The sequence below is a fragment of the Microcaecilia unicolor genome, chromosome 9 (genome assembly GCF_901765095.1).
Source record: "Microcaecilia unicolor chromosome 9, aMicUni1.1, whole genome shotgun sequence".
NCBI classification, from domain to species: domain Eukaryota; kingdom Metazoa; phylum Chordata; class Amphibia; order Gymnophiona; family Siphonopidae; genus Microcaecilia; species Microcaecilia unicolor.
The window spans coordinates 89,100,058-89,127,302 of record NC_044039.1 but is presented as its reverse complement, the minus strand read 5'-3'; the positions used below and the strand labels follow the sequence as shown (position 1 = coordinate 89,127,302).

Here is a 27,245-nt window from a genome sequence, read left to right as displayed (position 1 = left end):
GACTCCTGCAGGTACAGATGGGGATGAAAGCGGTTAATTGTGAGGATGGAATGGATCTTAGCAGGTATGGGTTAGATTCCATTGGGGATGGGTGAAATTTCTGTCCCGTGTAACTCTCTAGTAGGAAATTAAAAGCCCTGTGGCAGGACAGAACAAGGAGGCCCTGAAGAGAAAAGAGAAGTCCTCCACCACAGAAGTGTAAGCTGCAGAAGCTCTAATAAAGTAGGGCAAGTTTATCATGGAATCCTGCTGAGAAGTTTAACTTTGGATTTTAGGACTAAGTAAGACCCAACTGTTTGAATACTGAAGCACAGAACGTTAACTCTGAACTCCAGGCCAGAGACATGGTGTTTGTTTTGAGTGACCGACTAGTGCAGGATTGCTAAATTGATAAATTTTGTCTATATAACTTAATTATGCACTAAAGGTATCAATTTAATTTGAGAAGGGACCAGGGGCATCCTAGGGATGAGGCCTAAATTTATGCTGATGGCAGCAATATTTAGCTGCTCTCCAGATAAATCTATTCATGTAAGTAGACCATATAAATAGCAGTCCTAGCTTTTTAAAGATAACTCATTTGGATAATTTTAGGACCACATATTCAGCGGTCCAACTTATATGAACAAATTGGCTAAATATTAGCATAAAAATATCTGTATAACTTATACTGATATCTTTATGCAGTGATTGTCCCCTGAATATTGCTCCAAAGGGTCTAGAATTGAAACTCCCCCCCCCCCCCCCCCCCCCCCCCCCCGCCATTCCTACAGCTTCCTTTTACAATGAGGAAACAGGAAAGGGTCTACAAGATCAAAAGTCTGTAATTTGTGCCTGTGATGTTTCTGGCCAAAATGTACACGTTAATTGTATTGAAACCAAGAAAAGTTTTTGTGTGTGAGTTTAGATGCAGAGTAAGGAAGTTATCAATGTGGGCTATCATTAAGACATGTTATTTTACTGTTAACCCCAGTTATTAGTAACTAGGTCTCATCATTACATCAAATGGGACCTGTGCTAAAGTAGCATGTCTTAAGGGTCACCCCTAAGAGCTTGTGTTTGTATAAAATACTAACAATGTTAAAAGGCTTCAAAGAACTGCTTGTTAGGTTTTTTTGAGACTATTTTCCAGATTTTGTTGAAATCCCAGCCTGACCATGGTCTGAAACGCAGATCTTTCTATTTTACAGGCTAAAACTCTGAAAAATGATAAAAAACGTCTGCAGCATCTGACAGAGGAGGTATGTGGGGTACATTGCCCTAGTTCACCACATGACACAAACAAACACACACAAAAAAAGAACCACTGAATGGTACCCAACAACATTAGAAACTGGAATGTTTGATCGCATTATAATTCAAATTTTAATTTTAAAGCTCCTTGCACCTTCTTTTATAACCATGAACTAGTTTGATTAGTTCCAACAGTCTGACCTGGGAAAGTGAAAGAAGGGGTCAGAAGAGAAAAAGCAATGTCTTTAACTTTAGACAGCAGAGAGGGCTGGCAGAGGAAGCAGAAAGGAGCCAGGGCATGAATGAGGTCTGTAGTTGAAGCAGCAGTGAACCTCCTTTGGGCTAGAAGGGCTCAGAAGAATGAGCAGGGTCAGTAGAGAAGAACACAGTGGTCTGCCTGGAGCCTGTAGGAAAAACAGCAGTCACCCCAGCACTGAGAACAATGTGAGATATGGGAAAAAGAATGAGATTGGGGGAGGGGGGAGGATTGGGTGATATAAAGGAAATGATAAGGAAGAGAAAGAGGGGGGAAAAAAGAAAGGGAGATGGAAGAGAAACAAAGGGGAAGATGGAAGGACAGAAAGAGGAGTTTATATTTTTATAATTTGTTTTACGATGGGAAAGTGAGTTGTCTTATATATGAGTCCATTCTTTATATTCTGGCCAATACAGTTCTATTTAAAAAAAAAAAAGAAATGCTCCCTAGAAGTCATTTGGTTATACAACAGTTCTCACACCCACAGACTCATATAGATTGACTTCCAGAGATACAGCATACCACACGCATCTGTTGATTCCCAAAGTCAGTACTCTTACATGCTCTATCTTAACCCAAACCACAAATATCACTGACTCACCATGCCAATATGGTCACACATTCCACCGTCCTTGCCGCATCACACATGCATATCCACTTACTTCCTGGGTCTGACAGTTGCACACATTATCTCACCCAAATAAGACCCGCTTCACTAAGAAGCAGGAACTCTACTGCCATCTACTGGGTGATGTTAGTAAATACATATTTGTGCAAATGAAGAGACCTATTGAACTTGAAAGAAGAATCAATAAACTACGCTTTAAGGAACAGGTTTGGTCTCTGGACCCTAAAAATAGGTGATATTAGGAAGGAATTGTTCCCAGAAAATTGAAAGCTGTTCAGCATTTGGGGGGCTGCCTAGCCCCAGGCTACAGCAGAGCAAAGCTGACTAACCCCAAGCTAAAAAGCCTAACCTGAAAGTGAATATTCTGACTCAAACTACTTAACTTAAAACTGACTGCTTTGAACTGAATTGGACTTGTTACTTTTCTGTTTGATTTTTATTTTTCAACTTAAGAAGCTGAGCATAATCCTGGCTCCATGTCCTAAGGAAGCCCGTATTTCAGCTTGGGACTGTACACCGCCTTGACTGAATTCCTTCAAAAAAGCAGTAAATAAATGCTAATAAATAAATAAATAATTGCCTTGGTGAAGGAATGTGTTAGTTATTTGTCATTTTTATGATTTGAAAATTAATCCTAATTGGAATTGGACAATAAATTCTTCAGTTTAAACTTGCACTTGAAACCATGCATTTTACTGGGAACCTAATACTCCACCTTCTCCAATGATTACATAGAGGCGTATTTTCAAAGCAATTAGACTTACGAAGTTCCATAGTAACCTATGGAACTTTGTAAGTCTAAGGGCTTTGAAAATGAGCCCCATAGTAACAACAAAAACCAGCCTGCCCAGTCAAAACTGAACTGCAATGATTATGCTGCATACTTTGCCAACAAAATTAAAAGTCTCCACCAGGATTTGCAGGCAGTCCCTCCCAGCCTCCAATCAGTTAACCAGGAGTGCACAAACTCACCCCCTCCTGACAGAGACATATGAGACGCTCTTAACCCAATAACAGAGGAGAGCCTTGACAAAATACTAAGAGATCTTCAACCAACTACTTGCTCCCTCAACCCCTGCCCATCAAAGATAGTGCAGCAGGCAGTATGGGCCTCATAGAAGGTGCCACTAAAACTGTGAACTCCTCTCTTTCTAATGGGCAACAACCAACAGCACTGAAAAGGGCAGTGGTTCACCCTTTGCTAAAGAACAACCTTGACCATGACAAACTTGAAAGTTACTGGCCAGTATCCAACATCTCATTTCTAGAAAAACTTCTATGTTCAACTCATTGATTGGCTAGAAGTGAGAAACTGGCTAGATCCATGTCAATCTGGATTCAGACCTGGTTATGGAACAGAAACATTCTTCATATCCCTACTAGATGATCTTCACAGAAACCGAGACGGGGGTTTGCCTTGGTGTTAGTACTACTAGATTTCTCAGCAGCTTTTGACACTGTGGATCATGATATCATGCTAGCATGACTGGCAGAAACAGGTATCAACAGTACTTGCGTGGTTCAGATCCTATCTATCAGAAAGGCAACAATCCATAATATTTGGCAGCACCTCATCGCCACCATGGGCATTTAACTGTGGGGTACCACCAGTGCTTTTTTTGTGCCGATGCACACCGGTACAGCATACCGGCACCTTTTTCGTGAGGCCCCGCTCCCATCCGTTCCTGCCCCACGCTCCGTTTAAATAACATTACCCGTCGCGATTCTCCGTCCCCTCCTCTTCCCTCCCCTCACCTACCCTCCATCAGCACATCGCCTCTCTCCACTGCCCTCCCCTCTGCAAGTCGCGCGAACTGGTCCGGAAGTGAAGGCAGCAAGGCAGGCACGCAGCAGACAGGTTCCTCTCCTCTTGTGTCGCTTCCCTTTAGCGCCTTCGTAGGCGGGACGCACTGAGAGGGAAGCAACGCGAGAAGAGAGGAACCTGTCTGCTGCGTGCCTGCCTTGCTGCTTTCACTTCCGGACCGGTTCGCACAACTTGCAGAGGGGAGGGCAGGGCAGTGGAGAGAGGCGACGTGCTGGACATGGAGGGTAGGTGAGGGGAGGGGAGAGAGAATCGCTGGACTTGCAGAGGAGAGGGCAGGGGAGAGAGGAGAAGTGCTGGGCATAGCTGAGGGGAGGGAGGAGAAGTGCTGGACATGGATGAGGGGAGGGAGGCGACATGCTGGGCATGGAGAGGAGGGGAGAGAGAATCGCTGGACAAGGAGGGGAGGGCAGAGGAGAGATGAGAAGTGCTGGGCATAGCTGAGGGGAGGGCAGGGGAGGGAGGAGAAGTGCTGGACATGGATGAGGGGAGGGAGGCGACATGTTGGGCATGGAGGGGAGGGGAGAGAGAATCGCTGGACAAGGAGGGGAGGGCAGAGGAGAGATGAGAAGTGCTGGGCATGGATGAGGGGAGGGCAGGAGGGAGAGGAGACATGCTGGACATGGGCAGGGGAGGGAGGCGATGTGCTGGGCATGGAGGGGAGGGGAGAGAGAATCGCTGGACATGGAGGGGAGGGCAGGGGGGAGAGGAGAGATGAGAAGTGCTGGGCATGGCTGAGGGGAGGGCAAGGGAGGGAGGAGAAGTGCTGGACATGGATTAGGGGAGGGAGGCGACATGTTGGGCATGGAGGGGAGGGGAGAGAGAATCGCTGGACAAGGAGGGGAGGGCAGAGGGGAGATGAGAAGTGCTGGGCATGGATGAGGGGAGGGCAGGGGAGGGAGGCGACATGCTGGGCATGGAGGGGAGGGCAGGGGGAGAGGAGACATGCTGGACATGGGCAGGGGAGGGCAGGGGAGAGAGGAGAATTGCTGGGCATGGATGAGGGAAGCAACATGCTGGGCATGGAGGGCAGAAGATGGAGGCGACATGCTGGGCATGGAGGGGAGAGGAGAGAGAATCACTGGACATGGAGGGGAGGGCAGGGGAGAGAGGAGAATCACTGGGCATGGGTGGCTGGAGGGGGCAGAGGGAGAGGAGGGTTGCTGGACATGGGTGGATGGAGGGGAGGGAAGAGTGAGGAAGGAGATGAGATGAGGGAAAAGGAAGAGAGGAGAAAAACTGCACATGGATGAAGAAAATAGGCAGAAGCTGGATCCACTGGACAGTCAAGTCTGCGGAGTAGGACCCAGCTTTTACTTACGGATGTAGGGCAAGAAATGATGAAGAAAAGTGGAAAGTAAAGAAATAAATGCAAAGGAAGCCCTGGAAACAGAGTTAAGAGGACAGATAGCAGCAGAATCGGATACTGGGCTAGCATGATCAGAAAAACAGTCACCAGACAACAAAGGTAGAAAAAATCATTTTATTTTCATTTTAGTGTCTGGAATATGTCCAATTTGAGAATTTACATCTGCTGTTACAGGTCTAGTATCCCACTGGGGATACTGGACCTGTAACAGCTTACAGAAATTATTTATAATAAAAATCACATTATTTTTTTCTCCTATACTACTATAATATTTTCAATGTCTGTTTATATGTGCCATGGCTGGTATAAGGGGTGTGGCTAATGTGGGTGTGGCTATAACAGGGGTGGAGCCATATGTGGTGACCCCGCCCACAATGAGTACCGGCACCTTTTTTTCTACAAAAAAAGCACTGGGTACCACAAACATCGATACTGTCACTTATTCTGTTCAATATCTAACTCAAGCCACTAGCCAAGCTGATTAGATCAATGTATACTCAGTTCTACATCTAAGCGGACGATGTGCAGCTACTCATATCCTTTGAACCTGACTTACCTATAGCCCTGAATAAACTGATTGCCTGTCTGACATCAATTCAATAATGGGCTAAACACAACAAACTTTGCCTGAACCCAAGTAAAGCCAAGATTCTCTGGGTCCCTAACACAAGTGGACGCGTACCTGACATCAAAATCTCTTTTGGGAAGTATGAACTCCCCCTCAAATCACAAGTCAGGAACCTCGGAATACAGTTAGATTCAACACTTACTCTGATTCCCCAAATCCAAGCAACCTTCAAGAACTGCTTCTACTGTTTATGACAACTATGCTGCCTCTCTCCTTACACTGAGAAGGAAAATCTTATCCCAGTTGTGCATGCTGTGATAACATCAAGACTAGATTACTGTAGTGCACTCTACAATTGTCTGACTACAAAGGGTCTGCACCAGCTCCAATTGATTCAGAATGCTGCAGCAAGACTCATAGAAGGTTGCAAGCAACGTGACCACATCACACCATTTTGCAAAAACTTCATTGTCTACCAGTACAATAGAGGGCTAAATTTAAAACTCTATGTCTGATCTTCAGGGCCCTTAAAGAGAATGGCCCCAAGTACTTGAAGGACAGAATGACCCTCTACACACCTCCAAGGACACTAAAGCCCTCCCAACGGGTATCCCTAACCACACCCTCTCCAAAAGACATTACACGATGTGATTCCCGCAAGCAAGCCTTCTCCAGAGTAGCCTCCACATTCTGGAATGCATTCCCTGAAAGGCTCCGCTTAACACAAGACTATCTCTGCTTCAGGAAGCAGGTGAAAGCTTAGCTCTTCAATCAGGTCTTTAATGGAAGAAGTAACTAACTTATTAGTCTCACACACAAACAAGGAGTGACACAGGCTACACATATTGCAGCAGGACATGTTTATCCACTCCCCTAGCTGAGATAACATTTAATCATCTCTCTGACCTCATGAGTAACTTTCTTTAAATTAGTCACCTTATTTTCTAACTCCTTTTACTCTCTTACCTATCTATATGTTCCATCTTTCCTTATACCCTACACTGTCTATTACAATGTTCTATTACATGTTGTGTTGACATTGTAAGTAGTATACTATACCATATTTTGTATTGTTATTTAAATACTTTTACTGCTGTAATTGTCTATTGCTTATGTTTGATTTATTCTTACTGTACACCGCTTTGAGTGAATTCTTTCAAAAAGACGGTAAATAAATCCTAATAAATACATAAATATAGAAAATGATGCAGATAGTAACATAGTAAATGTCGTCAGATAAAGACCTGCAACGGTCCATTCAGTCTGTCCATCAAGGTGGCCAGAGTTGAATCTGGGGCACAGACCATAGAAGTCTACCCGGCACCAACCCTATTTCTCAACTACTGGAGTTGCCGTCGAAGCCCACTCCAGCCTCGATCCATATGGCCTATCTAGTCTGCCGAACTACTATGCTATACTATCCCTTTCTTTTCCTAAGAGAACTTTTGTACTTGGTCCTTACTTTCTTAAATTCAAATATTGTCCTCATCTCTAGCACCTCCACTGGAAGGTTGTTCCATGCATCTACCATCCTTTCTGTAAAGAAATGTTTCCTTAGACTATTCCTGGTTCTTCTCCCTTTCACCATGGCCAGAGCATTTGCAAATCAAATTCCAGCTTCAGCTTTTACCCTGCAGCCAGCTGAACACATTGCAAGTTATTTTTACTGGTAGCTCCAATGCCCCGTGTTTTTGCTGCCCTTCAATGCTACTATTAAGAGACGTTTCCTATGTTTCTGACTCCAGTTCAGTTCTCCTATCACTGTAAGATCTTATACTCTTGTTACAAGTATGTACAGTGCTTCTGGATTGGTTTATGGTTCTGTTTGGCAGTAATTATCATGTGTTTTCTGCAGTTTAGTCTGTCTTCGTCAAGGCAAGATTTACACCATGTACTTTCCAGTTTTCTTCCATAATGCTTAAGAATCTGTAGTTGTAATTGCTGCTCTGTGCAGAGAGTGAATTGGCTGATATGGTGTTTCTGGATTTTCAGATGGTATTTGACAAAGTTTCACATGATTGACACCTCAGGAATTTAAAAAGTCATAGGATAAGGGTCAAGGCCCTGCTGTGACTTGGCAGCTTCTTAAAGGCGAGTGTTTGTTTATCATGCTTATAGCTTTTTTCATCTTTTGAACTCCATTGAGATAGTCTAGTGCCTCTAAGAAATTCTCAGATTTCTCTTCCTTTTGATCTCCTTCCAAACTCTGGAAGGACCCATATGTTTTAGGTTGTCAATTAGAGAAACTCTGATTAGAAAGTGGTCTGTTCATGCTGAGAGGGAAGATACCCAGTAAGGGAAGGTAGGGATGCCGCTAGGACAGATTTAGGGGCCCTTTTACTAAGCCATGTCGGTGCCTATGTGCACCGAACGCGTGCCAAATTGGAGTTACCGCCCGGTTACCACATGGCCCTTGCAGTAATTTCAACTTTGGCACTACGTGTGTCTGAAAAATATTTTTTATTTTCTGGTGCACGGAATGGACGCGCACAAAGTGGCATTTGATGCGTGTAGGTCATTACCGCCCAGATTCTTTACCGCTACATCAATGGCCGGTGGTAAGGTCTCAGACCCAAAATGAACGCACATCCATTTTGATTTTGCCGCACGTCCATTTTCGGCAAAAAAGAGGCCTTTTTTACAGGCGCGCTAAAAAATGGATCGGCGTGCACCCAAAACCTGAGCCTACACTACCGCAAGCCATTTTTCAGCACTCCATTGTAAAAGGACCCCTTATTGTTCTAAATGCACAGCTCTAACTGTATGTTTCTATGTTATGCTGCCACCTATTGGTCATATCAAATATTGCATTTGCCTATGTTAGAAGACATTTGCCCTACCGCAGGAGCCCAGCAGTAGTTCCAGTGTACGCTGCACGCCATTTCCAGCGCTGAAAAAAAACTTTTTAGCGCTAGGTGCTTACCCAGTGCTGGTTACCGCTGGGTTAGTGTGGAAGCCCTTACTGCCTCCTAAATAGGAGGCAATAAGGGCTCCCCTAGGAAATGGCCGCACAGCAAGTGCTTAACTTACCGCACGGTCATTTCCTTCATTCAAAAAAAAACCTTCTTTACCTCCTTTTCCCCACTATGATAAAAAGGGGCCTTGGCGCATGGCAAACTTGCACACTGATGCCACCGCAGGGGTCATTTTACCACAGCTTGGTAAAAGGACCCCTTGATTTGCTCAGTTAACTCTAGCATGTGCCATCGTGCATTTTGGGAGTCCTGGCTTCACTACGTAAGAACCCCTCCATTTTCTGTCAATAACTTTTAGCTAAGCCTGCAGCTCTTATGGCTTCTATTTTTTATGAGACCCTGCAGAAAGCGCTGCTTTTTCACCAGATTCCACTGAATATTTCAAGAATACCTCAAGCCGTTTGTGACACAGATCAGAGCTTTTTTTTAAGTTAGTTCTGTTTCCATTTCATTTTATTGTAAACTGCAAGCTTCCAGTTGTATTTACAATTGTATTCACAATAAATATATATGGAGTTTAAGAACTGGAGGGGCACTTTTACAAAGGAGCGTTAGGCGCTATGCGCATGCAGCATGCGCTAAAATGAGACTACCACCAGGCTACCATGCCCCCTGGTGGTAATTTCAGATTTGGTGTGCGCCCATACCGCCTGGATGATTTATTTATTTATTTATTTCCTCCCATGCGCATCGTTTCCAGCGGTAATCGCCACTTGACATGCACTGACCAGTCACCGCACATGTAACGCATGAGCCCTTACCACTAGAACAATGGGTGGTGTTAAGGGCTTAGGCTGGGTTTGTGTATGCGCTGGTTTCAGTTTTACCACAGGCCCTTTTCCCATCCCATTAAAAAAAGGCCTTTTTTGCAGACGGGGTAAAAACTGACCTGGCGCACACTAAATACAGGCACCTACACTACTTCAGGCCACTTTTTACCACAGCTTAGTAAAAGGACCCCTGAATGTCTTTATGTGTGAAGCTGAATTAAAATAAATCTATTTGTATTGTTGTGCAGAGTGAAGTGCTAGTCAAGATAGAATACTTTTGCTTGAAGATGTTTCCTCTAATTTTTAGTAGGCTGGGTGCACAAAAATTTCATTTGTGCAGCTTTTTGGAATCAGAGTTCAAATGTTCTCTATACCATGAGACAAGCGCACCCAAGCAACTATAATGTCAATAATATATAGATGTTTTAAACAATTTTCTGAGGGGCCCTTTTTCTAAGCAGTGCTAAAAAGTGGCCTGTGCTATTACTAGCGTGTGGGTCTGCTGCACACTAAGGCCACATTTAGCCAGTGGCGGCCCTACCATTAGGTCACCTGAGGCGGGGGCCTCCGGTTGCACTCTTTTGGAACGGCATCCAACCCCATGCCCGCTGCACACTGACATCGCCCTCCCCTTCCCCAAATTTACCTTCTTTTCTTGCTTTCCAGAAGTCATGGCAGCAGCGGTTGCCATATGCTGCCCTGCCACCGACTCTTTCTCTCTTACAGCCCGCCTCTCTGATGTACTTCCTGTTTCCTCAGAAGCAGGGTGGGTCGCAGTAGAGAGAAGGGACCAAGGCCGGTGACAGGGCAGCATATGGGAACCGCTGCCAACCTGACTGTTGGAAAGCCAGAAAAGAAGGTAAATTCATGGAAGGATGGGGAAGATGTCAGACTGGGGGGGAGGGGGGGAGTCAGGGCGGCAGACCATCCCCTTGCCTCAGGCGACAGACTGTCTTGGGCTGCCCCTGCACTTAGCGTGGCATAGTGGCATAGCTACGGAGGGCCTTGGGGGCCTGGACCCCCCAAATTAGATCCGTGGCCCCTGGTTTGGCTGGCGGGGGTCCCCAACCCACACCAGCTGAAGCCTTTCTCCAGCCCTTTTCTCTCTGCATTGCCTGCCCTGCTTCCTCTCATGTCATGTGCATGCTCGGTTTTAATGAAACTAAGCATGCTCGACACTTCGTGCAAGCTCAGTTTCACTAAAACCAAGCATGCACGCAATGTGAGGGGAAGCAAAGCAAGCAATGCACAGAGAACAGTGCTGGAGAAAGGCTTCAGCTGGCAGGATTGGGGACCCCCACCAGCTAAGGTATGTGGGGTTGCAGCGGGGCGGGGGTTTGCTGCAGGTAGGCGGGCCAAACTATGCCCCTCCACTTTGGTCTCCGAACCCCCCACCCCCCCAAACATTGAGTTCTGACTACACCCCTGGTGTGTCAGTAAAATGGCCACATTTTCTATTTCCCCCATTCATGGTCATGCGCTAATTTCCCAGTTAGCACATGAGCCATTGCTAACCATGCGCTAATTGGTTAGTGTGCAGGGGTGCAGCTGCGCTAACTGATTAGCGCTGGGCATGCTTACTCTCTGCCCCCAAATACACCCCCAGCACTAAAAAATATTTTATATACCTGTGCCAAACACAAAACTACCACGGGATGCCTGAGTGCGCCTCACAGTGGTGGATTCTAATGTGTAGTAAGCACACATTAGTGCTTACCGCAATATATTACGTTATGTTACGTTATGTTACTTTATGTTAACAGGGACTTATTACTCACCAAGTCTCTTAAATTAGATTGAAGGCGAGTTACAATATACAAAAATTCAAAACTGATAACTATCAGGAATTACAAATAAAACAAATTCAAAAGCTGAATACAATAATACTAAAACCCCCAAGTCTTTAGGACTTTATGGAACAAGAAATAATTATCTATTAGTCGAAGATCAGAAGGAAGTTTATTCCAGTATTGAACTGCAACAAAAAAGAAAGCTTTAGAAAAAATAGTTTTAAACCATATACCCTTGACAGACTGGAGAGCTAACAGCAAGTAGTTGCAACTCCTAGTAGTCTCTCTAAATTTTAACAAGTTCACCAACTGGGAGCCATCTTCAGGGCAGGTATCATCTAAAATTTAAATACAAAGCAAAGTGCTTTAAAAACAACCCTGCTTTTGGAAGGCAGTTCAAAATAGACTCCAGAAATGGCTTTCAAAATCTATTAAGTGGTCCCCAGAATTTTTCTTGTTTCCGGGTACTCCTCCAGGTCTAACCACATCCCAGGGTGTTTTGGTTCATCATGCTATGTCAGCTGCTAGAGTTACGCTCGCTGCTCAGTGGAAGTCTCCACAAGTTCCTTCCTTGATTTCCTGGTTGAATAAGTTGTGGTATATTTGTGAAATGGAGAGGTTGTGGGCTATAAGATATCAAACTTTGATACAGTGGGAGGTTACTCGGATGCCTTTTATAACTCACTGTTCGGTTTGAGTTTTTGAAAATTGAATGGGATGAGAGGGAGAGGAGGTTTTTTTTTTCCTTTGGGGGGGAAGGGTTAGAGGGTGTTTTAATAAAATTAAATTACAAAGTGTAGAAGTTGTTTTTAAGGTGTACTTGGATACTTATCAGAGATTTATTACTGATGTTCTGTAATGCGAGTGCATGAAGATGTATTTCTTTGGACGTCTTTGTGATATTCTGAATACTTAATAAATATTTCTTTAAATTTAAAAAAAAACCCGAGCCTGCACAGGCAACCAGTGTAGAGTACTCAATAAAAGTGTTATATGATCCCACCAAGACTTCTAAAATATCAGCCGTGCAGCTGAATTCTGAATCATCTGAATTCTAGAAAATTGTTTAGAAGACAGACCCATGTAGAGAGAGATCCCATAATCCAATAAAGATAAAATAGTCAACTGAACAATAATCCTAAAATGATCAGGTAAAAAATATGATTGCAACAAGCGTAGTTGTATCAGTTTAAAATATGCTTTTCTAATTAGACTATTAATTTGTGGTTCCATACTCAGGGGTCCTTTTACTAAGCCACATAAGCCTGCCAGAATGAAGTTACCACCCAGCTACAGCATGGCTGTTGAGGTCATTTCATTTTTATTTTTGGACGCGCATATCGGACGCGCCAAGCGGCATTTGACACACTTAGGTCATTACTGCCTAGTTACTGTGTGAGACTTTAACACTAGGTCAATGGCTGGCGGTAAGATCTCAGATCCAAAATGAACGCGCGCCGATTTCCATTTTGCCGCATGTCCATTTTCAGCAAAAATTTTAAAAAGGCCTTTTTTCCAGGCGCTCTGAAAAATGGACCGGCTCATGCCCAAAACCCGTGCCTACAATAACGCAAGTCATTTTTCAGCGCACTTTAGTAAAAGGAACCCTTAATAAGGAGTCCAAACCACTCCCAAAACTCTGGAAGTTTTCTCAGTCTTAAAATGAGACCCATCAGCACCTAAAATTATCTATGGAACCATAGCTAAATTCACAGAGAACCATAACAATTTAGTCTTGTCAGTATTTAAGTTTAACCTTTGTAGACTATTCTTTTATCCTAAATATATAATTATTTATACAGGAAAATAAAGAATTCATGCCTTGAGTAATAGGAATCAGAAAGAAAATGTCATCTGCATGTGATAAAAAGAGTTTAGTAGAAGGACCCCTTAATTTGTATTGAAAATCAATTTTGCAACATGTTGTTTTAAACATGTCATTTGTTTTAAATAAATACATGGGAACAACACCAAGAAACTCACAATTATTTCCAAAAATATAGAGATCTCTAATCTACTCATCCACAGTTAATATTTTACGCCAAGGCCAAGATCATTCTGCTCACTTTGTATTAGTAGGTTTGGATATTGCTGCAACATTTGATACTATTTTCTATTATATTCTTTCAAAACAAATAGAGAGGGTAATACAGCATACATAGAAGGTATACAGACAAAAAAAGAAAAGCCGATAAAGAACTCCTGTTGTCCCAGTCTTGAAGGCCCAGTGTTGCTTTTTTTGTCTATTATTTTCTTTTGCAGAAATTGAAAATTGCTGGTGTTACTGGTATTGTTCTGAAATGGTTTCATTCTTATTTTTCTAAGAGATCTTTTTAAGCCAGATTGGATGAAATGCTCATCTTTGTGTCTGATGACTTTTAGGGTATCTCAAGGATCTGCTGTGTCGACCTTGTTGTTTAATATATATCTGAGGCCCATCTGTCAGATTTTCCAAAATCTTGATTCACGTGGAGGGGCATAATCGAACGTCGCCGGCGAAATAGGTCGCTGGCGATCTATTTTGCCAGCGGCGCAACAGCTGGCCGGAACTGTATTTTCGAAAGAGATGGCCGGCCATCTTTTTTTTCAATAATACGGTTTAGCCTGGCCAAATGCCAGAGTTCACCGTGTTTGAGTTAGCCGGTTTTGTTTTTCAGCGATAATGGAAAAAACTGCCGGCCATCTCAAACCCGGCGAAATCCAAGGCATTTGGTCATGGGAGGAGCCAGCATTTGTAGTGCACTGGTCCCTCTGACATGCCAGGACACCAACCGGGCACCCTAGGGAGCACTTCTAAAAATGTTCAAAAAATACACAAATAGCTCCCAGGTGCATAGCACCCTTCCCTTGGGTGCTGAGCCCCCCAAATCCCCCCAAACCCACAACTCTACACCATTACCATAGCCCTTATGGGTGAAGGGGGCACCTACATGTGGGTACAGTGGGTTTTAGGGGCGGGGGTTGGAGGGCTAAACACTTAGCACCACAAGTGTAACAGGTGGGGGGGATGGACCTGGGTCTGCCTGCCTGAAGTGCACTGCACCCATTAAAAACTGCTCCAGGGACCTGCATACTGCTGTCAGGGAGCTGGGTATGACATTTGAGGCTGGCATACAGTGTGGGAGGGGGTTGGTGACCACTGGGGGACTATGTGGAGGTCATCCCCCATTCCCTCCGGTGGTCATCTGGTCAGTTGGGGCACCTTTTTGAGGCTTGGTCGTGAAAATAAAAGGACCAAGTAAACCCAGTGAAATACTGATGAACGCTGCTTTTTTTTTTCCATTATCCGCGAAAGCCGGCTATCTGGTAGCCACGCCTTCACTACACTGCCGACACGCCCCCTTGAACTTTCGTCGGCGCAGCGATGGGAAAGCGGCGATGGTGTCAAAAACGCCAATTTCGATTATACCGATTTCGCCGCTTTTGAGAGATCACCGACGATCTCCCGATTTGTGTCGGAAGATCGCCGCAATCACTTTTGAAAATAAGCCTGAATTATCACCTATATATGGACGATATTCAATTCTTTTTTTCCTTTTCATGGTGAAATAACTATTGCATTTACAAGGTTACAATCAAACACGTGTACTATCGTGAAATGAATTTGAATATGCGAAAAACAAAGAGTATTTGTCAGTCATTTTGCTTTGCCTGAAATAGCAACTAGTTCTTCCTTTCAAGGAACAGAGATAAGGATTTCACATCAGATCTCTGCCTTAGGAGTGATTCTTGATCAGAATCTTTCAGTGAACCACAAGATAGATCTGTCGTTTGCTAGGTAAATTAAAACCAATGCTCTCTTGTGATGACTTTAGAACAGTTTTTCAGTCTGCCTGCCTGAGTAAACTATTTTGAGTAAACTATTACACTAGCTTTGATCTCATTACATTGGTTACCAGTGGAGTTTAGAATCTAATATAAGATTTTGTTGCTAGTCTTCAAAGTTTTGACTAGTAAGTTTTCTCCTGTTATTGCTTCTAGTCTTCATGTGCTTCAGCCTGTAAGAATCTAATAATGTTTTAGATGTTCCCTCATTTAAATTGATTTATCTGGATGAGTATAGGAACTCGATTTTTTATGTAGCTGAGGCAAAAATTTGGAACACCTTGCCTTTAGAGGTAAGGTCTGTGAAAAGCCTGTCTGACTTTAAGAAAGTCTTGAAAACTGTTTTGTTTCAGAGGGCATTTTTTATTCCCTAAATGGTCCTTTTACTAAGGTACGCTGAAAAATGGCCTTTGCTAGTGTAGGCGCGTGTTTTTGGCGCGTGCAGATCCATTTTTCAGCACTCCTGTAAAAAAAGGCATTTTTAAAATTTTTGCCCAAAATGGACATGCGGCAAAATAAAAATTAGCGCATGTCCATTTTGGGTCTGAGACCTTACTGCCAGCCATTGACTTAGCGGTAAGGTCTTTCACATTAACTGTGCAGTAATCACCTACGCGTGTTAAGTCAAAGTTACTGCTCAATTTTCACCATGTGCCAGAAAATATATCTTCCGGCGCGTGTAGCGGACACCCGTCAAAAATGAAATTACCACACAGGCTATGCTGTAGCCGGGTAGTAACTCCGAATTGATGTGCATTGGGTACACGTGGGCACCTACGCAGCTTAGTAAAAGGGCCCCTCAGTTAGAAATTTTGAAGTAGGATTGCTGCTATGATAGATTTTAGATGATCTTGATGATATATTTGTTGTGTATTTGTTTTATGTTTATAGCTATGATTGTTCTTTGTGGCCTGCTCAGAATTGTAGATGATGCAGGCTAAAAATGTTATAAATAAATAAAAATGATTGTAATGCTTTGCTCCTGCATTCACCTACATATTTCTTGGGAGCACGTCACAAAGTAATATTGCAACAGAATTTTGCACTAACTGTAAAATTAAAAATCAGCAAATAATACCAATTCTTTTTAAATTACATTGGCCCCCCCCCTGTAGTCCAGAGAGTCAAATGTAAAAGGCTTGGCAATATAAGAAATATATTAATAAATATTAGATATAAACATAAAACTGTATTGTTGATTCACAAAAACATTACAAAGCAATACTCCTTCTTATCTATGCTAAAAATATATCAACCCACAAGGACACTTTGTTCATAAGGAATACAATTGTCAACCTTTCCCGCTATATATAAATCTTATTTGGTAGTAAAAAAGTTATTTAAAGTTGTTAAATCACAAGAGGATTGTGAAAAATTGCAAGACAACCTTACAAGACTGGGAGACTGGACATCCAAATGGCAGATGATGTTTAATATGAGCAAGTGCAAAGTGATGCATGTGGAAAAGAGGAACCCAAACTATAGCTACGTGATGGAAGGTTCCACATTAGAAGTCACTGACCAGGAAAAGGATCTAGGAATCATCATTGACGATACTTTGAAACCCTCTGCTCAGTGAGCTGTAGCAGCAAAGAAAGCAAATAGAATGTTAGGTATTATTAGGAAAGGAATGGAAAATAAAATCGAGAATGCTATAATGCCTTTGTATCGCTTCATGGTGCAACCGCACCTTGAACACTGTGTTGAATTCTGGTCGCTGCATCTCAAAAAAGATATAGTGGAATTAGAAAAGGTACAGAGAAGGGTGACGAAAATGATAGAGGAGATGGGACAACTTCCCTAAGAGGAAAGGCTGAAACTGCTTGGGCTCTTCAGATTGGAGAAAACACACTTGAGGGGAGATATGATAGAGATATATAAAATACTGAGTGGAGTGGAACAGATAGACGTGAATCGCTTGTTTATTCTTTCCAAAAATACTAGGACTAGGGGGCACGCAATGAAGCTTCAAAGTAGTAAATTTAAAACAAATCAGAGAAAATATTTCTTCACTCAATGTACGATTAAACTCTGGAATTCGTTGCTAGAGAATGTGGTAAATGCAGTTAGCTTGGCGGGGTTTTAAAAAGATTTGAATGGCTTCCTAAAAGAAAAGTCCATAAGCCATTATTAAAATGGACTTCGGAAACTCCACTGCTTATTTCTGAGATAAGCAGCATAAAATGTATTGAACTGTTTTGGGATCTTGCCAGTTACTTGTGACCTGGATTGGCCACTGTTGGAAACAGGATACTGGGCTTAATGGACCTTCGGTCTGTCCCAGTATGGTAATACTTATGTACTTTTTCAATTGCTGGACCCATGTTATGGAATCAACTTCCTGTGACATTAAGAGGTCCTATTAATTAGTTGCACACAGATTTATCACTCGCAAAGGGACCCTTATACTAAAGAGTTGGCATGCAGCAATGGGCTTGCTGCATGCCATTCCGGAACTACCGCTGGGCTACCACAGGAGCCCAGCAGTAGTTCCCACTCCCAGCACGCACCATTTCCGGCGCTATAAAAATATTTTTTATTTTTGTAGTGCTGGTGCTTACCCGGTAGTAATCAGTTTACCAGCAGGTTAGCACGGGTGCCCTTACCACCACCACTTCAATGGGTGGCGATAATTGCTTCCCCCTGAAATGGCCATACAGTGAGTGGTTCACTTACCACATGGCCATTTTTCTTCAAAAAAGTAAAAAAAAACAGACAGCCTTTCACCTGCTGTGGTAAAAGGGGTCCAACAAACAAACCACACACTGCCCAGCCACACCTACCTGCAAATCCATTGAATCAACAGTACTCCACACTCAGGAGTGCTTTTTGCCATTGGTTGCTCTTCGCTGGCAGTGAGCAGAGACCAGTGGCATAGCTAGGGGGGGTGCAAGGGGAGTGGCTGTTCCCCCAATCAGATTTCACATGAAAACAGTGCCTACCTCTGCTGGTGCTGGGCCACCACACAGTAGTATGGACTAAACACCGCTTCGGCGCTTTCACTTTCACTACCCCCTCCCCCTCGGTCCCTCAAACCTGCTTTATTTAGCGGCGCCCCTCCCTGCTGCCATGTAGCGATCACAGGCTGCCTGAGCCGGCGCCGAATGCTTCCTTCTGCTCCGCCCCTCTGACACAACTTCCTGTGTACGCGAGGTGGGACGGAGCAGAGGGAAGGATTTGGGACTGGCTCAGGCAGCTTGTTATCGCCGCAGGGGCTCCCTGCTAAAGAAAATCAGGTTTGAGGAGGGATGGATGGGGAGGAACAAGGAGGTTAGATTGAGAACAGGAGTAGGTATCAGCCAAGGAGGTTGGACGGAAACAGAAGACAGGGTGAGCTCTCTAGCCCATTATTTGAAATAAAAATTGAATATCGCTACATCTTTAAAAAAAAAAAAGTGTAGCTGATAGAAACAGCAGTTAAAAACTTTGTATTTTGTGCTCATTTTTCTACACTATTCTATATAATATAGGTTGTAATCTGCCTTGGGAAGCCTGGTGTTATAAAGATAATGGAATATATTGAAACTAAATGGAAGTAAAATTAAACTCTCCTTTCATTGGGGCTCATGGAATCACCATCTTCAGGTTTTGTAGAAGGTTATAGTTTAGATACACAGATTATTCTGTTTTGAGCAAATTTCACAGACAAGTGGTTTTATAACTCCAAATATTTTGTTTTATGCAAATTTCTTTTGTTTAAACATAACTAAATGAGCTATAAGCCCCTAATTCAGCCCACCGGTTTTCTTATATTTTGTTCTTGTGATGACTTATACTGTGCCAAAACTGAAAACTCATTATCTCTTCTATTAACTCAATAATAAAAGGAGCTCATTGTGAACACTATCCACCCTAAAAGGTTGTTTTGTGGCTGTACATGAGGAATTGTGATATTGAATAAATAAGTTTGTTTTTGTTCCTAGTCATGCATCCAAATGTTATATAATCCTTTCAAGAAAGCCAGTTAATAATTTATTAGTGGAACATAACCATAGAGGCATGGTATGGTCGCATTTTCAATATACTAGAGCCCAGCTAAGGAACAGGTTATTTTGAGTTAGTCTTCACTGGACCAAACTTGCTTTTCTTGTGCCATCACCATCCTGCTGGATAGGCAGTGTCTTAAAAGGTGGAGGATAAAGGATTTTTTTTTAATATTTATATCCCACATTATCCCAAGCAAACTTGGGTTACCACCCTTTGGATTTGCCTAAAGCAAATGACCTTAATATGTAATACTTGGTAGCAGTAATGAAACAGTGATGGAATATTCACATAGCAAGCAGCCTGAGCAAATAGATTTATTTTCCACTGATCACACATATGCCTATGAGGATTTTAACCGTTCCCTCTCTCTCGGCCCTTCAAGCCTCGCACTGGCGCCTATTTTACAAAAGTCTGCTCCCCCTGATGTCAAAACCTGGCTATGCCTCTGGCAGGGACTCCTACCCACTGTTCATGTCATCCCCAAGCCTTCACGCTGATGCAACTTTCTGTTCACTGGACCAGGAAGTTACATCAGAGGGAAGGCACAGGGCCGGTACGAGCAGCAGGTAGGAGTTGCTATTTGCTGCCAGTAAAAAACAGAAGGCTTTAAAAAGTACCAAGTAGCCTCAATTTTTACAAAAACAAATCGACTAGAATCAATTCACCAAAAATGAATCGGTGAATCAATTTGAATCATGAATAGGACACTAGTCCCATGTGCTGCAGCAAGGAAAAAGAAAAATGCAAGTAGGGAGAGCTCAGCAGTTGTTAGAAAACTGGCACATACACTGGCAGGATTTTTTTATCCTGCTGGCTGCCAACCTTCCTTCAGAAAACCAGCCAGGTCTGCCATATACAGGACATTTAGGGATATTAGAGAATGAATCTTAAACTACTTTTACTATTCTTATCAGAATTTGAGATGGATGAGCTGCTCTTGGAAAGAAAATAGGAAGAAAGAACTTGAAGAAGTTTTGCGGGAGCTTGAGGTGAGTTGAATTACAATCCCCTTCTATGAACACACAGAAAAATAGCAGTCAATCCAATTAGTCCACATTTAGAAGGAAAACCCTGACCTAAACAGTATATTCTATGAAGAAAGTCAATGTCTAAACAGCAATTTATGGTGGAATTCTAACAAACAAATGACATTCTTTATCTGAGTAATTGAATATAAAAACTGTAAATTATAGGATTAACTAATATATATATAGGTTGATATTCAGACAAATCAGATACAAATAAAAGAATTCTAGAAACTTGCATGTGAAGGAGCATATTAACATCCTCAGGAGCTTAGTCAAGATCGGGAAGCGGGACTGGTGGTTGAGAGGCGGGGATAGTGCTGGGCAGACTTGTACGGTCTGTGCCAGAGCCGGTGGTTGGGAGGCAGGGATGGTGGTTGGGAGGCGGGGATAGTGCTTTGATTTATACCTGAAGAGCACAGGTATAAATCAAAGTAGGGTATACACAAAAAGTAGCAAATATGAGTTATCTTGTTGGGCAGACTGGATAGACCGTGCAGGTCTTTTTCTGCCATCATCTACTATGTTACTATGTTAAAACACAATCAAATATTGGTAAGAATAGCAGTATCTTAGCCAGACCATGGAATCATGTACTAAATTGCTAGTGGTATATGAACAACATGATAATTAAATAGTTCCCTAATACAAATGAGTCATAACAAATAAGAAGACATGTTAAGAGATCCAAGTCAAAAAATGCACGTCTAACAATGAAGAACCAAACAAATCGCCCAATAACTGAAATAGAGCAATGGGCGTTGTTCACACTGTTCTAAAATAATCTAGTGAGAACAGCCAAGGGCAGAAGAGGTCGTCCACTGGTTAGGCTGCATAGGCCGTGACAAGGTGGGACATCCAGTTCCTGTGCACGTGGAACAGAGTCCTCTATAGAGCACAAGAATGTCTAAAAGGAGTGAGTTGAACTTAAGTGAGGAAGACAGCAACCTCCTAGCAGTTCTGTGCATTATACATAGGAACAGCTCTTCAGGCACTACAGAAGGCTGCCATTCCATGCACCGAGCCATGTGTGCCTGAAGGAACATCAAGTTTCAGGTTTATTATATACATTTTATCCCGCTCTACAGACGTTCCATCTAGGCGGTTTACAAGCTAAAAATAGGGGAAAGTATAAACGTGAATATGACAAGAGAAGGGCGACAAAGATGATACACGGGATGGGACGACTTCCCTGTGAGGAAAGGCTGAAGATGCTGGGGCTCTTCAGCTTGGAGAAAAGGCGGCTGAGGGGAGATATGATAGAGGTCTATAAGATAATGAGTGGAATGGAACGGGTAGATGTGGAGCGTCTGTTTACACTTTCCAAAAACACTAGGACAAGGGGGCATGCGATGACGCTGCAGTGTGGTACATTTAAAACAAATCAGAGGCAATTTTTCTTCACTCAACGCGTAATTAAACTCTGGAATTTGCTGCCGGAAAAAGTGGTTAAGGCGGTTAACTTAGCGGACTTCAAAAAAAGGTTGGACGGCTTCCTGGAGGAAAAGGCCATAAAATGTTACTGAATGGATGAGGGAATAATACACTATTTCTAGGATGGGCGGGACAAATTGTTCTTTTGGCCACTGTCGGTGACAGGGTGCTGGGCTCGATGGACCCTTGGTCCGTCCCAGCATGGTGATGCTTATGTACTTATGTAGTTAAGAGAACACAAGGAAGGAGTGAAGAGTAGAACTACAATATTGGACAGGAAAGTGTGGAAGGTTCACATATAAGGTGGCACTGGTATCCTCAGGGCACACTCAGTCAGGTAATTTCAAGCCCAGAGCTGTTAATGAAGAAATAAAAGCAAAGTTCTCACCAGTACCTCCTGTAAAGAAGAAACACCTCCTGACTCTTCTTTGGTTAACTTGCCTTCTCCAACGCTGGATAACTTTGCTGCAGACCCCTCAGGAAACCCTGTATGACAAGGTTCCCTGTATCGCCAGCTCGCTGAACTGCAACCTCTCATAAATTGGTGTACTGAGCACTTCCTGGTAAGGATGTCACCACTGCCCTAAGAATCAAACTACTGCTTTGCAGCTGTGAAGAATGGGCTGTCCAGTCAGAGCTTAATAAGACATCAAGCCCAAAAGACATCAATGACTCTCCACTTTCCACCTGCATTCCAGGCAGGTCACTCTATAACCAAATTGATGAAGACCTGGTTCTCCTCACAAAACAATCCATCGGACCAGGCTCAGGCACTTGCCTCTGCTGAGAGTCCCGAGCAGAGGACTCGCCTCTATGATTGAACATGGTCAGGAAAAGCCAAGAAGGAAGTGAGCAGAATTGCACAGCATGTCAAGCAGTGCAGCCATCTTGGCTCCCCCTGGCCAGCCCCATATCCATTCTTTCACTCTCCCCATCTCACACAGGTGATCAGGACTACCCATAAAGGAGGTGGCTAATGATTCCTATTCTCAGACCCCACAATGAGGCTGAGGAATGCTACAACAGGGCACACTGACCAGAGCTATCATAGAACACACCTTTGGACTGCTCAAGACCCAAATCAGGTGCCTAGACGGATCCAGAGGGGAGGTGCTCTACAAACCAGAAAAGGTCTGCAAGACATTCATGGGCAGCAGTACCTTTACAACCTGATATTAAAGCACAGAATACCACTCCCTGAGGGACTGGAGCCACAGGACGAGGACACAAAGGACGAGGACCCTGTACCACCAGCAGGGTACTGCAGCAAGGAATGAACTCATGCACTGCTAATTTCTGTAAAGGTATCTTTTTTTTAGTAACTGAACAAGTGAGGTATGTGTACAAAATGTGTCCCACATCAACTAAGCTTTTCTGATTTCTCATCCCATCAGTGCTAGCCCCCACCACCAACACCCCACAAGCGCTACCTTCTCCCTCGCCGCATTTAAGTATATTCTTTATTTCAGTTTGGAAGTTAGATACCTTTCAAAAGTTGTTTGAATACGCTTCATAATCAAGTGCTATTATTTTAATATGCATTTTAGTATGGAACTTAGGTGTTTTTAATTTTGAATATATTTTATTATTAAGTAAATCTGAAATGATATTTATGTTTTTCTACATTGTTCACTAGTATGACCATTTTCCTTATAATCAATTTGATATTTTTGTTGTAAATTTGTCATGTCTGTTTTGATTTTAGAAATCAAACTCCTGATACAGCCATTTTCCAAAACATGGCTGCGACAGGTTTTGAATTATTCAACAAACTTTAATGTGCCATAATAGCGTTTTCACTGTTATTGCCACTACCCTGTTGACTAGGTGGTAATCCCCATGCCTGCCTAGTTAATAAATATTGATAGGAATCTTCTCCAGAAACTTACACAGATCTTTTTAATACCTAGCAATGCTATTAATTTTGGCACATCTTCTGGCAACAGAGCCCAAAGTTTAATTGAGAATGGAGTGAAAAATAGTCTTAAATTTCTTTTACATAAGCTACCAAAGTAAAAGAAAAGGGAATCTGGGTATGAGGACATTTCAAAAGGAAACAATTTCTGGCATATTTGTTGATATGTGTTTCAACTAATATATGTAAAATTCTATGTGACAACTCAGAGTTTAATCAGGAACTCACAAGTGTGAAAGAGGTTCTTATACTAGTATCTAGGAATGGTAAGACAACATACCGTACAGATTTTGGACTATTTCAATAAGTATTCCACAGTGGTGTTATTCAGTTATTGCTCTTCTACTACCTTGTTGACTACTGTTCATCTTTTGCCTCTCTTTTGGACCAGGGGGATTGCCACTTCCTGTTTCTGGGAAAGAGCAACAAGGATCCTCTGAGTGCTTCTGTGGAAACAAATTCTACCTTAGAAATATACTTAATATAGTATTAATAGTAGGTTAGAATATAGTAAGTATGACCACTTTCTGAATGTGTATTACTTCACTGTTTAACTATAAAGAACAGAGTGATCAGAGTGTTAAGTGGCCTAGGGACCTTTAGGAATGGAAAAACATTGTAAGTCATTTGTATCAACTTGGGAGCAATTTAGGACTCCAATATATTATGGATAATATAATGATCAAGGTGTGAAGGTGACTATCATGGAAACGATAAACCTTAGTAAACTAGCCAATGCTCCTGTAATAATGAATCTTTTTATGTATTCTTTTGATCCTTTTGTGTTCAAGATGCCAAATTCCCTAAATAAGGAACTGGCCTCTGTCCAGAATTTAGAACATACCTTGTCTGCCATTAAGACTTGTATGTTCTCATATATGACTCCAATTGGCCATGTTTGGAGGAAGCTGCTGGCTGAGCTTGCTTATTATCAATCTATCTATTTATTTTAAAACTTATAACCCACTCAATCCACAATGTTCTAGGCAGCTGACAATTAAACATTTACAGTATTAACAAAAAAAAATATATATATATATACAAACAGACCAAACAAACAATAGATGTCCACATATCTCAAAATTACATATCATCTCCATCATGTTATACAGCTCCAAAATTCAACCCAGGAGTTCTCTCAATATCTTTTAATTATCAGATGCTTATGAAATAACAAGGTTTTTAAACCTCTTTTAAACTGATCTGATCTGTTCAGGTAACTCATTCCATAGTTCTAATTACTCTAAATGATGGTACATCACATAAATTGACTTTAGTAGATCTCAAAGCTCTCGCAGGCTGGTACAATCTCAATGTTGTTGAGATAACAGGAGATACCAAATTGTTCCTAACTTTAAAAATTAACAACAAGATTTTAAATACAATTCGCTGCCTAATCAGAAGCCAATGCAAAGACTTCAAAATTGGAGTAATGTGCATGCAGTGGGGTTACCCACAAAGCACCCGAACTGCTGCATTTTGAGCAACCTGCAAGGCTTTGAGAAAACAACCATGCAAACCTAACAGCAAACCATTGCAATAATCAAAGCAAGGGATAACTGTACTCTGAATAATCATCCGAAAGTTCAAAAATGTAAGAAACCTACACAGACATCTGATCAAGTGTAATCTGAAAAATACATGTTTAATAATTTTTTGAACTTGTATATTCATGGTCAAACTAGAATCCTGCATTGCCCCTAAATTTCTAGCTTTCTATACAATGGGCATTGTCAATATTACACTCCACAGGAACACCCTCAAAGGAAGAACTAGATAAAATAAAAATTTGCATCTTAGCCATATTTAATTAAAGATGATTATCCTATAACCACTGATAAACATAATTCAAATAGAGAGTGAGCGAATTAAATGTCTCCTTCACTGAATCACCCACTTGAATCAAAAATTGAATATCATCTACATAAAGTTTAAACTTCAATTGAATATCATTCAACAACCTACAAAGAGGTAATAAAAAATGTTAAATAACATAGCAGATCCTTGTGGTACTCCAGAATGACATTTAAACTCAACTGATGTTTCTGAATTAGCTGAATCACAAATAGTCCTATTCTTCACAAATGATTCAAACCAATTGAGCCCTTCACCACTCACACCTATAGAATGAAATCTAGTAATCAAAATAGTATGATCTATTTTGTTGTGTCAAAGAAGTTTGATGAAATATCCAAATTTACCAAAAAAACACTGAGTGTCCTTATCAAAACCTTCTTTAATGGTATCTAACATAGAAATCAGCAATGTTTCAGTGTCATGTAATGACCTGAAACCAAACTGTCTCATATCAAGAATATTATTCTTCTCAATGAAATCAGACAATTGGTCAGACTGAGCCTGACATTTCTTATATCTTATGTTTTTCGTATCAGGAAGAGGGTAAAGCAACCCGGATAGTGGCAGAAGAAATAGCAGATGTCATTGAAGAGGTAAGAACATTTCTTAATCCGGCTATAAACACATGGAGACTGGCATGTGAACAAGTGTTTCCTGAAATTTAGACAAGAGAAGAAGATTTGATAAAACATGGCAAACATGACTAGTTGAGAAACCCCCTGACATCTCCTGAAAATATATTGTAAATCAGATGTAAAATGGATGCAAAAAAAATAATAAAGTTCAGGAGCCAACATTTACACACATGTATTAATAGTATATATGGAATCACCAAAAATACTGCATGGATCTCGTTATCATAATGGACCCCATGACATCTAGAAATTTTGTGTGGATAAGATGTAAAACCGAAAATGTATTAATAGATAAAAATTTGCATGCATATTCACAGAATTTGGCTTAAACAAGTACCCTTATCAGGAATCCTCATTGCTTCTCAATGTATCCCAAAATTTTGGTGTAAATTGGATAGAAAATAAAAAAATGTAGTTGCAAATTATTTATTAAGTGGCATAATTGCACGCATGTAGTCATAAAATGTGTAGGTACCCCACCCCCCCAAAAAAATACCCTTATCATGATCTTCATGTAGCCACCTCCCTGATACCACTGAAAATCTAGTATGGGTCAGATGCAAAATGGGTGCAAAACAAAAAAATTATTAGAGTCCAACAATTGCACAGAATCAGCCTTGTTAGAAGCAAGGAGTTTATTCCAAAATAAAGGTTATCAATAGAAATCAAACAAAATAAAACATGGAAAAGAAAATAAGATGATACCTTTTTTATTGACCATAACTTAATACATTTCTTGATTAGCTTTCGAAGGTTGCCCTTCTTCGTCAGATCGGAAATAAGCAAATGTGGTAGATGACAGTATATTTATAAGTGAAACATCCAAGCATTTCATTGACAGTCTAACAGGGTGGGGGTGGGTAAGAGGTATGCATGGGAACATCAAAGCATTGCATTGATAGTCTAACAGGATGGGTGTGGATAGGAGAGAGGAGGGTGATAAACAGAGAAATACAACTTTATGGTCTATAATGGGCTAGAAAACCCAGATCCTTGTTAATTCCTGTCTGTTGGGTGTCAAAATATTCAATCATTCTGACTTCAAAGGTCTTACGTTCCTGTATTGTTTTAAAGTTATCTTTCAGGATTCTTACTATGAAATCACTGGTACAGTGTCCTGGTCTTGTAAAGTGTTGGCCCATAGGGGTCAGCGTCT

At 41.9% G+C, this 27,245-nt stretch overlaps 1 protein-coding gene across 1 annotated transcript in view; it reads left to right on the top strand.

Moving 5' to 3' along the window:
- Positions 1–27,245, top strand: part of LOC115477066 — a 79,927-nt gene that overhangs the window by 7,005 nt on the left and 45,677 nt on the right. Inside the window, exons 2-4 of the mRNA XM_030213681.1 lie at positions 1,191–1,241; positions 20,138–20,212; positions 25,991–26,047. Coding sequence (XP_030069541.1) covers positions 1,191–1,241; positions 20,138–20,212; positions 25,991–26,047 — 183 coding nt within the window. The remainder of the gene's footprint in view (positions 1–1,190; positions 1,242–20,137; positions 20,213–25,990; positions 26,048–27,245) is intronic.